The sequence below is a fragment of the Verticillium dahliae genome, genomic scaffold (assembly GCF_000150675.1).
Source record: "Verticillium dahliae VdLs.17 supercont1.11 genomic scaffold, whole genome shotgun sequence".
Taxonomy (NCBI): Eukaryota; Fungi; Ascomycota; class Sordariomycetes; order Glomerellales; family Plectosphaerellaceae; genus Verticillium; species Verticillium dahliae.
In genome coordinates this window covers 1,016,569-1,027,661 of record NW_009276930.1, presented here as the reverse complement: position 1 = coordinate 1,027,661, position 11,093 = coordinate 1,016,569, and the positions used below count along the sequence as shown (strand labels likewise).

Genomic DNA, 11,093 nt, shown 5'->3' with positions numbered 1-11,093 from the left:
ACTTCGTTTGGAGCACCTCCAACTCCATTTCAGCATCCTCAATCTCAGCCTCTCGCTTCTTCTGCTCTGCAAGAGCCTTTTCCACTAGACGATCATTAGAAAACAGGACCATGACCCCACCAGGGACCAACTTACGCGCAGAAACCACGCTCACACCATCACAAGAGCGACCGCGACGGATGCACTCCCCACAGCGAGAAGAACCAGGGGCGGTCTTACAGACGAGATGTCGCTTGAAGCACCCCGTACAAGGCATCTTGATTTCGCCCTCGGAGTCAATCAAAGCAGCGAGCGCCTTTCTTTGGTCGGTTTTGGCAGACGAACGTTTTATGACACGACCTGACATTTTGTCATGGTTAGTAAGGATGACAAGAGAAGAACCACCGCAGGCGGCTGGGACTTACTACTTATGGCCGCTGGGACATCGGCCTGGAGGAGGAGCATCATGTAACAACCAAGGAAGCAGGGCGGCCGCGAATCGACGACCCCGCGATCAGGGAGCGCGATAAGATAAGAATCGGGCCCACCTGGCAAATCACGTGATGGCTCACTCAGACATAAAGGGTGAGTCGTCGGGCTCACCAAGGACGCCGCAGTGAGCCAGGGAATGGCTCACGGGATAACACACCGTGATCCTAACATCATGGATCACCAACAACTAACCAGTGAGCCATCCAACATGAGCTCACCACCTAACACAACAAGGACAGGATGGCAGGTATATAAGGACGGACATTCTGGACTTGTAGATACATTCTTTCTCACGACAGTGATCAATCTAAGTCTTACCTTGTATTCATTGTAACGAGTGCGCAACGCCTTACGACACCACATCGTCTCAGAGTCACAACCTAAGCTTCTGCAAACAGCAACCCCAACCCTCTGACAGTGTTCCCCCTTCGGAAGCTGCCAGGTCGTAACAGTATAGCCCCGAATATAAATAGTATTAATATTATAGAGATATATTAATTATATAGAGATAAGGATATAGTTATTAACCCTTGGTTATCTAGTAATAGTAGTAGTAGGGTTGCTATACGTATTATTAATATAATAATTAAGGTCGATTTTATATATTTAATAAATAGAATAAAAGGATATACTTATTATCGCTATAGTATAGCTTTTATTATTATAATTATCGATAGAGATTATAGAAAGTACTATTAATAGGAATTACCGAGAAAGCTAGTAGAAATCGTATAAGTAATAAGGGTTTAGGTTAATTATTATATTAATTAAAAAAAGAGAAGTCGAGAAACGGATATCTAGTGAACCCTTAATACTGCATGCCCTCACTAGACGCATACCCTCATTGCATTGCATTCCCCATCCTGTTCTCCCAATGCCTACATTGGCCCCATGTCGCGATTACTGAATACTTGCTGAGCTCCAGCCAGGTGGACGGTGGATTACATCGACCGAACATGCCTAGCGATTGAACAGAATATCATGTAGCTTCATAATCCTATAATCTTTGTTTGTCTTCAGAATGAAATCTTCCTGACGGCTCTTCGGCTTAGCGGTTTGCCGTTCGCGTCGTCCTCCTACCTCGGCTGGCATTGGATATCATCTCCACTTCTCCTGCCCAGCGATCTCATCCCACGACCTCTCTCATAGTCTCACTCTGAGGCACAGCATCGAGTCGAGTCAAGATGAAGTCGTTGTCTTTTCAATATCCCAGGCATTCCCTCGGCGGCATGCTTCGGGCTCTACAGACAAGATCGCTTTCTTCCCAGGCAGCGCCAACACCGGCGAATTCCATCAGAGACATCCTCAACAAATCAAAGCATGTCCCAGACCACTTATCGCCTACCAACTCCCGCCTCCTGACCCTCTCGCTGTCAGACTATCTGCCCGCCGAGTGTCTTGAGCCCCTCCAGCCGCAGGCCTCACCGTCCGGGAAGACAGCCCAGCCCCTGCCACAGGGCCACCACCTCGTCTACTTCCCCATCCAGGCGCGCCCGTCAGAGCTCCATCCCGATGGCACCGACGCAGACCACTGGCCGGGACGTCCCTTTATGCGGCGAATGTGGGCCGGCGGCGAGGTTCGCTTCCGCCCAGGCTGGGAGAAAGACATGCCCCTCGACGGGCGCGAGGCCGTCTGCACGGAGACCGTAGAGGAAGTCCGTCTCTCGGGCGAGGGCGACAAGGCCAAGGCGTTCGTCGACGTCTGGCGGCGGTACACAGTCGCAGACGGCAAGGGCGGCGACGCGGCCCCGGCCATCGAGGAGAGGAGGACCCTCGTCTTCATGCCCGAGGTCGAGGCCCTCACAGGCGACGCAGCGGCGGCGGCTGCAAAGAGCCCGCCGCGCATCATCAAGTGTACGTATGACGAAGAGGACAGGGAAAGGGAGCGCCCCTTGCATTTCACGTTTGCTGTCCACGAAAACTAGGCACGACGAGACGTATATGGAAGCGCTGACACGCCACAGCGCCGCACACGCCCGACTACGCCTTCGCGCTGACGCCAAACCGCGCGCTGCTCGCCAACTTTAGCGCCCTCACGTATAACGCGCACTCGATCCACCTCGACGCCGCGCTGACTCTGGCCGAGGGCCACCGCGCGCTGCTCGTGCACGGCCCGCTGACGCTGGCGCTCGCGTTCGCGGCGCTCCGGGGCGCGGCGCCGCGCGAGGGCGTGCGAAGGCTGGAGTACCGCAACGTGGGGCCGCTGTACTGCGGCGAGCGGCTCCGGGTGTGCGTTCGCGAGAAGGAGGCCGGTTCGAGGACGGGGGCCGCGGACGAGAGGAGGTGGGATGTGTGGGTGGAGGGGCCGGCGGGCGGCATGGCTGTCAAGGGAACGGCGGTGACGGGGGCATTTTGATGATAACTTTCTGACGAGGCGGGAAACCACGACAGCGGGCGTTTCTTGGCAGCATGGTGCTCTACAGACAGGCCGACAGGCAGGCAGACAGACACACCGTTTGATGTCTCGTAGGAGGGTTCGCCGCAGGGCCAGATAGCCTGTTTGGAATGCAGGTCGCTCTCTTTGACCCCACAGACTTGATCCGCGGGTTCCGATTTGATGGCATGGATATTTGCCTGCACAGGGGGCGGGGTCTCGGGTTGTTGAGGTAAGGTTTCGGGTTCCCAGGGAGCCCGACGGTAACAAGGTTCGACATCTTGATGGCATGGTTTGAATCTAGGGCAATATTGTGGAAGATTTCCGAGGCCGCCAAGGTTCTCGTGGCCGTGGCTGATTGAATCTTATTCTTCTGGGTGGGCTGTCATCACCGGATATACTTGAGAAGCTCGAGCATATGTCAATCTGGAAAGAAGGTTGGCTTCGGAGACCTGTATGTGTTGGTGATTAAGTTCGAGGTAGCTGGCGGGCCGTGAGATGGCTCTTGCGCACATGCTTATGCGAATCATTTGGGAAGCCGCGGGAACCATATCCAGAAGAGCCACATCAGAAGCAACCAACATTGGAGCCTCATCAGATGGATGCGTGTTGTTTTCGCTGAGTGTGGGCTGGTTGGACATGCACTGATCAAGTTGCCGCAGGGGCGAGATTCTTACCAGCATCTGTTAGGTCGGTGGCTGAACATGGGGCTCTGTGATGGGAACTGAGCTGTGGCTTGTGTGCCAGGTGGAGTGCACCATCTGGGTGTAGAGAGGGGTCTGCGAATAGTGCTATGGAAGTGCTCAGACGAAGCAGATAATTTCCGACATGGACATCAAACGCTTTGTTCATCTTTCAATTGACCATCGGTACAGGTATTCTTGCACCCATATTGCACCTGTATTCGGGCACCACTGCGATAAGAGCATCTCGCAGCTGGAGCTTGCATCATGTGTGCGGCCAGCGTCGTCCAATGGAAGGCATCGGTGGCAGCGAATTAGGGTATGTCACTAGCTCCGTTGCATCCGCTGTATGGACATGTATATATCATGTTCCCATTCCTCGGTCAGTGCTATTATGTACAAGCAATGTCATCGTGCCAACCTGGACTGGTGAATGAGCTCAAGAAGGCGCCTCAAAATCGGCCACAAAACCGGCCAGATCAGTGTCCATGTTATCTGACTCGACGACATCTGTGGACCAGTCAAGCATCCTGCCAGATTGCAGTGTTTCGCGCTCTGGACCTTGTGCGTTGCCCCCCCGGCAGTATACCCTGCCTTGGTACAAGACAGGAAACGACACCGGTCGAGAGGCCCCACTAGACAGTCTCTTCCAGGGGCGCCCACCAACCCCCGATCACCAACCCCCGAAACGACCTACGAATAGGGGCTCGAGGCCCATCTTCCGGGCAGTGCTCAGGGGGTGATTGAGGCAGGGCGGGGGATGTGGGCGCCATCGCAATTTGGAGCCGATGTTTGGGTACCTCCTAGCTGGTACCTATATGTGACCTTACTTTGCTAGGGAGGTAACGTACCTACCTAGGTAGGTGCCAGGTAGGCCCCTAGGTAGGTACGCAGCAGCTCAGCACATGCAGCGCCGGGGTGCACAGCACAGCACTCCATTTCGTTGCGTTCGAGTCGAGGCGGTCAAAACTTGGAAACTAGGGTCGGACGAGGGAGCACCTCCCCATGCTCCCCTCCCACCAGCCGGAACCCCCCCCCCCCCCCCCCTTCTCCTTTCATGTGTCTCCACGAAACAATCTCTCCCACTGCACATTTTTTGCCAGTGAGGACCTTCTCGACAGCAACAGCACACTTGCCGTCCCTTTCCATCGCCAATTGAGGCCTTTACCCCCCCTCATACGGCTCGCCCATCATGTCGAAACCCACAGGCGTCGAGAGCTTCGAGTTCGTCCAGACGCCTCCTGCTCCCCAGCCCACCTTTGAAAAGGAGGAAGAGTGTGGCGTCCGCACCACCAAGGTGAGCGAGCTTCCATCTGTCCTCTGATTTTGGTCGAGAGGGAGATTTAGAGAAATGATGGCTGACCTGGTCCCCCCCCCCCTCAACAGGCGCCCGCCATCAAGAATGCCCCCCTTCCCGCCGATGGCCCCGGCTCGGACAGCTTCTCCAACTGGTTCATGATCGGTGCCATGGTCATCGTGCCGTACTACGGCGCCTGGAAGATCGGCTACGGCTTCAAGACGGCCCTCTTCTTCGCCCTCTTCACCACCGTGCCCATCCTCACCGGCTACTGGTACATCGCCTCGCGCATCGGGCCCCGCAAGAACGAAAAGGCCCGCCTGCCCGGCCGTCCCGTCGAGCACTACATCACCTTCAAGAAGGACGAGGACAAGCTCAAGTACCGCGGCAAGAACAAGATCCCCATGGAGACCTTCCAGGAGAAGTACTTTGACGGCGACGTCGAGTTCAACGGCGACGCCCTCGAGGTCCTCGAGTACCGCCACGACTGGGCCGCCTTCCACTTCACCCTCAGCCTCTTCAAGTTTGTCCTGTTCCAGTTTGCTCCCGAGGTCATTATGCACTCTCGTTCCCAGGGTATGTCTCTCTCTCTCTCTCTCTCTCTCTCTCTCTCTCTCTCTCTCTCTGTGTGTGTGTGTCTGTGTGTGAGTGTGTCTGCTAACCTGCCTAGACGAGGAGCAGGTCCGCGACCACTACGACCGCGGCGATGACTTTTACGGCTGGTTCCTCGGCCCGCGCATGATCTACACCTCGGGCATCATCTCCGACATCGACCGCGAGGAGACCCTTGAGGAGATGCAGGACAACAAGCTGGCCATTGTCTGCGAGAAGATCGGCCTCCAGCCCGGCGACACCCTGCTCGACATGGGCTGCGGCTGGGGCACCCTCGCCCGCTTCGCCAGCGAGTTCTACGGCGCCAAGGCCACCGGTGTGACCCTCGGCCGCAACCAGACGGCCTGGGGCAACAACGCCATGCGCAAGGCCGGCATCCCCGAGGAGCAGAGCAAGATTGTGTGCTGCGACTACCGCGACACCCCGACCATCCCCGGCGGCTACAAGAAGATCACCTGCCTCGAGATGGGCGAGCACGTCGGCGTCCGCCACTTCCCCGCCTTCCTCAAGCAGATGCACGACCTCCTCGACGACGACGGTGTCTGCTACTTCCAGCTCGCCGGCCTCCGCAAGTCCTGGCAGTACGAGGACCTCATCTGGGGTCTGTTCATGAACAAATACGTCTTCCCCGGTGCCGACGCCTCCACCCCGCTCGGCTTCTACATTGACCGCTTCGAGGGCGCCGGCTTCGAGGTCCGCAACATTGACACCATTGGCGTCCACTACTCGGGCACCCTCTGGCGCTGGTACAGGAACTGGCTCGCCAACAAGGACAAGGTCGAGGCCAAGTACGGCAAGCGGTGGTTCCGCGTGAGTTTTTCTTCCTTCATCTTCATATGCAGTGTTGCTGACTACCTCTAGATCTGGGAGTACTTCCTCGCCTCCTCCACCATCATCTCCCGCCAGGGCAGTGCCACGTGCTACCAGATGGTCCTCGTCAAGAACATCAACTCGACGCACCGTGTCGAGGCCATCCCCAGGCAGTTCAACCTCTCGGGCGCCCTCGCCAGCAGCAAGGCCAACATTGCCGACTGGGCCAAGAGGAACAACGTCACCTCCTCGACTGCCTTTACCGATTAAATCAGGTAAGCAGGCGTCTAGGGGCGGGAACCCGAGGCAGGACGCGCGCTTTTTCGACTTGTTTGTGTCGTTGTGCGTCGTGCCGATTGTATGTGAAAATGTGACGGGCCTCGGCCGGGACACGGTCAGGGGTGTTTTTTTTTTTTTTGGGCTGCTCGGCTGGCAGACGTCACGTTTTGTATGAAAAGCCGTATCGCGGTGCAAGGCCCTTCGGAAGGCAGGAGGGTGCAAACAGCGCGAAGGCTGAGGGAAGGAAAATGGTTACGTCCGGACATGAAACGTTCTAGATTAATGATGTGCGTTGTGGTGGCGATAGTCTAATGATGCCCGCCCGGCGCAGCTGTGGCTTGCGGCTCCTATCTGGTGCTGTTCCTGCTCTAGTTGCCGTGTTTCGTTGTTTGTTCGGGTGTCTGATGAAGGTGAGGAGGGTCGTTGAAATATCCTGCATTACGTTCCACCAAGTTCGCAGACGCGGAAAGGCAGAGAGCTACATGTCCACGCATGGTGGTCAGGCACTTGCTGGGAAACAAGATTGGCCTCGCGTCCAAAAAGTGCTGAATGTGTCGAAAATGAAAGGTACCAAGTTTGAATAAATTCGTCCACCTTGCGCGAGCTCATATACAGTTGATATCATTATATACAGACCGAGATCAGCAGAGCTCCAACAGCTGCTCCTCCGAATTCGCCACCCATCACTGCAGATACAGCCTGCCCTCCCACGGCCGCAGCACCCTCGCGCCGCCGGCGACATCAGCCTCGTCGCGGGCCCGGACGTCGTCATAGTTGCCCACCTCGGCCCGCAAGCCCTTGACGGCGGGCAGGGTCACGGGCCTGTCGTCGGCGGTAAAGTTGAGGGCGACGACGGCGGTGCGGTCGCCGTGCGTCTTGGAGAAGACAAAGGTGTGGGGGTCGGCGTCGTTGTGGACGGCAAAGGCGCCGTGGATGAGGAGGTCGCGGTGGTGCTTGCGCAGGCGCAGGAGGGCGCGCCAGAAGTGGAGGACCGAGTTGGGCTCGCGCTCCTGCTTGGCGACGTTGATCTCGGGGTAGAGGTCGTGGACGCGCATCCAGGGCTTGGCGCCGCCGGCGTCGGTGAAGCCGGCGTGGGGCGTGTCGTCCCACTGCATGGGGATGCGGGCGTTGTCGCGGCCGAGGAGGTTGATGCTCTCCATGGCGTAGCGCTTCTCGGCGTCAGTGGTGCCGGGGCGGGCCTCGAGGGCGCGGTAGTAGTTGAGGGCCTCAATGTCCTGGTACTCGTCAATGGGCCAGTCGGCGGGCACGTTGGTCATGCCAATCTCCTGGCCCTGGTAGACGAAGAGGGTGCCGGTCAGGGAGCAGAGCATGAGGGCGAGCATCTTGGCCGAGACGGCGCGCCAGCGCGGGTCGTCGCTGCCGAGGCGCGACACGCTGCGGCCCTGGTCGTGGTTCTCGCAAAAGACGGTCGTCCAGGCGTCGGTGCCGTCGATGAACTGCTGCCACTTGGCGACGAGGGCCTTGAGGTCGGGCAGGGCCCAGGGCCGCCAGGCGTACTTGTGCTCGGCGCCCTGGCCGAGGTCGACAATGTCAAACTGGAAGACCATGTTGAGCTGGCGGTCGCCGGCGCCGACGTAGCGGCGGACGTGGGCCGGGTCGGGGGTGTGAGGCAGCTCGCCGACCGTCATGGCGTCGTAGGCGTCGAGGACCTGCGTGTTCATGGCGCGCAGGAACTCGTGCATGCGCGGTCCGTTGGCGTACATGCACCAGGCCGGCTGCTCGTAGTTGTTGGGGTCGACGACGGGGGCGTCACGCAGCTCGACGCCCTTGCTGTACATGTTGACCGTGTCGACGCGGAAGCCATCGACGCCGCGGCGCAGCCAGAAGCGCATGGCGCTCTCGTGCAGGGCCTCGCGCACGGCGTCGTTCTCCCAGTTGAGGTCGGGCTGCTGGGTCGCGAACAGGTGCAGGTAGTACTCCTGGGTGTGCTCGTCCCACTGCCAGGCGCTGCCGTTGAAGTAGGACCGCCAGTTGGTGGGCGGGCGGCGCGTGCCGTCGGCGTCGTAGCGGGCCGGGCGCCAGATGTACCAGTCGCGCTTGGGGTTGTCTCGGGAGGCGCGGGACTCCTTGAACCAGGCGTGCTGGTCTGACGTGTGGTTGATGACGAGGTCGAGGATGAGCTTCATGCCGCGCGCGTGGCAGGCGGCGATGAGCTTCTCCATGTCCTCAACGGTGCCGTAGGGCGCGTGGACGGCTTCGTAGTCGGAAATGTCGTAGCCCATGTCGATCTGCGGGCTCGCGTACATGGGCGACACCCAGACGACGTCGACGCCGAGGTTGGCGAGGTAGTCGACCTTGCTGATGATACCGGGGATGTCGCCGAGGCCATCGCCGTTGCCGTCCTTGAAGCTGGCGGGGTAGATTTGGTAGACGGTGGCATCCTTCCACCAGGGCGTGGGGTTGTTGGCCATGGAGCCCATGTTGGTAGAAGCGGAATAGAGGGAGAGGGAGAGGAAGAGAAGAGCGAGGCTGAGGAAGAGGCGGAGAACAGGGAAGAGCGAGGCTGAGATGGAGGGGTAAGAGCAGGAGGGGCAAGAGCAAGAGGGCAAGAGCAAGAGGGCAAGAGCAAGAGGGGCAGAGGAGGGGCAAGAGCAGGTCGAGGATCTCCAAGTGCAAGTGCAACTGAAGCGCTTCTCAGTACCTTCTTCAGTCAACGTCCTCAACCGAGATCTTTATTCCACAGCTCCAAGGTAAACCCAGAGACAGCTCAACAACTCTACAAGAAGACGAGCAAGGCAACGCAAAGTCAATGATGCAAACAGCCACGACCCCAAAGCAACAACACATCCTCCCGCCGAGGGCCCCTTTATACCCGACACAAACATCGTCAGCCCCCCCATCAGGCATACTTTCAATAACCCCCTCAGGCAAGAAAGTCTGCTCCTCCCCTCCTCCCCCTCGTGACGTTCTCCAAAAACACCACGACCGAACAAAAAGACACGGGCAGCCCAGGTCGGGAGAATCCTCGGTGCAAATTGGTAAAGGAGGAGGGGCCGTCCCCCGCTGCCGATCGGGAAACTCGCCCTCTCGCCCCGGCTCTCCATGGGGTATCTGGGCGTCGCAGAACCACGGCACGACGATTGGCCAATGGCCTCTCAAAGACGCCGCCAATGCTCGCTGCAATTGAACAGCGCGGGACGGCGGGGAGAGGAGGGGGAGTCCCTTCGCATAAACTCTCGCCCAAACCTGGTCGCCTTGCCACTTGCGGCTCGCCGCTGCGGAGTAGCTCCGCTAGCTTGGGGGAGTGTGCATCGTGGTGCGCATCGTGACTTGTTGACGGTGAGGCTTCGTGTAGGTGAAGAGACAGCAGGCGAGCCAGAGCAGAGACAGAGAGACAGAGACAGAGAGACAGAGACAGAGAGGTAGAGAAAGAGAGACGGAGAGGCACAGACGCAGAGAAAGAGAGAACAGTCTGAGCCCAAGAACAGCATGTCACACCTAATACAGTCATCCAACAGGCACAACGCCAGACACCATGATAGCAACCAATTCATCCTGTCTGTCTGAATAACCATTCTGAGAACGCCTTGCCGCCTTTTTTTCTCCTGCTTCTACTATGCGTACACGGGATCGAGAACGCCCTGGCCGGCGACGGCTTCAACCTTCACCCCGGAGAATTTTCTCTTCTGAGTCTTCCAGCTTCACGCCTCGTCGTCGTCGTCGGCATCGGCCATGCTGGTGTCAGCCTTGGCCGCCGCCACGTCGTCGTCCCCTGATGCGTGGCCTGCCGCGGCACCCTCGTCGCCGTCCTCCTCGTCCTCCTCGTCGCTCTCGACGACGCGACCGCGTCGGGCACGCTTGCTCTGCTGTCGCCGCGTGACCTCGGCATCGTCGTCTTCCTCGTCATCATTGTCGCCCCCTCTGCCGGCGTCGACGTCCATGCGGTCATCGCCCTCGTCGTCGCCATTGTCGCGCTCGTCAGGGGAAGCGGCACGACCACCCCGTGCGAGCGCCCTCTCGGCCCGCTCGAGGGGATCCTCCTCGTCGCCCTCGTCGCGTTGCTCCTCGTCCTCGTCCTCGTCGCTGTCGACGATAATCTCGGCCGACTTGAACTTGCCGGGCTTCTCGGCCTCCTTCTTGGCGAGGCGTCTCTTCTTCGGCTTCGGCCGCTCCTCCTCCGACTCGTCCTCGTCCTCCGAGTCGTCGCCGCCCTTCTTCTTGCGCGCGCCCCTCTTGGCCTTGCCCTCGCCCGCCGCGCCCCGGGGTGCCGCCGCCTTGCGCTTGCGCTTGACCCTCTCGCCCGTCTCGCTGTCCGTCGTCATCTCGGCCTCGGCCCGCGCCTTCTCCTCCTCGGCCCGCCTCTCCGCAATCTCCCGGTCCCGCGCCGCAATGGCCTCGCGCTCCGCCTGGAGCTTCTCCTGCTTCGCCCGCTCGATCGCCAGCGCCGCCGCCCGCGCCTCCTCGCGCTTGCGCATCTCCGTCTGCCGCTGCTCGAGCGCCGCCTGCAGCTTCTCCTTGTTCTTCTCCTCGTACTCCCGCTGGCTGGCGATGGCCCTCTCGAGCTGCTTGCGCTGCGTGTGCGCGCCATGTTGGCACGCTGCTCCAC

The 11,093-nt window shown here is 59.1% G+C and overlaps 4 protein-coding genes across 4 annotated transcripts in view; 2 read left to right on the top strand and 2 right to left on the bottom strand.

Annotated features, from left to right (window-relative positions):
- Nucleotides 1-1,655: 1,655 nt before the first annotated feature.
- VDAG_05957 (uncharacterized protein) lies at nucleotides 1,656-2,827 on the top strand (the record flags this gene model as incomplete). Its single annotated transcript, XM_009655354.1, has 2 exons — nucleotides 1,656-2,325; nucleotides 2,436-2,827. 2 exons carry the CDS (start codon nucleotides 1,656-1,658, stop codon nucleotides 2,825-2,827), a joined length of 1,062 nt encoding a protein of 353 aa, XP_009653649.1.
- Nucleotides 2,828-4,720: 1,893 nt separating this feature from the next.
- Nucleotides 4,721-6,517, top strand: VDAG_05956 (cyclopropane-fatty-acyl-phospholipid synthase; the record flags this gene model as incomplete). The annotated part of the gene is made up of 4 exons (XM_009655353.1): nucleotides 4,721-4,825; nucleotides 4,915-5,401; nucleotides 5,496-6,247; nucleotides 6,299-6,517. The coding sequence occupies 4 exons, from the start codon at nucleotides 4,721-4,723 to the stop codon at nucleotides 6,515-6,517; spliced, it is 1,563 nt and encodes a 520-aa protein (XP_009653648.1).
- Nucleotides 6,518-7,209: 692 nt separating this feature from the next.
- VDAG_05955 (alpha-glucosidase) lies at nucleotides 7,210-8,967 on the bottom strand (the record flags this gene model as incomplete). The annotated part of the gene is made up of 1 exon (XM_009655352.1): nucleotides 7,210-8,967. The coding sequence occupies one exon, from the start codon at nucleotides 8,965-8,967 to the stop codon at nucleotides 7,210-7,212; it is 1,758 nt and encodes a 585-aa protein (XP_009653647.1).
- A 1,221-nt stretch (nucleotides 8,968-10,188) lies between these two features.
- The window catches only part of VDAG_05954 (tetratricopeptide repeat protein), a gene marked incomplete at both ends in the record, with an annotated part of 3,802 nt that continues 2,897 nt past the window's right edge, over nucleotides 10,189-11,093 (bottom strand). Inside the window, one exon of the mRNA XM_009655351.1 lies at nucleotides 10,189-11,058. Coding sequence (XP_009653646.1) covers nucleotides 10,189-11,058 — 870 coding nt within the window. The remainder of the gene's footprint in view (nucleotides 11,059-11,093) is intronic.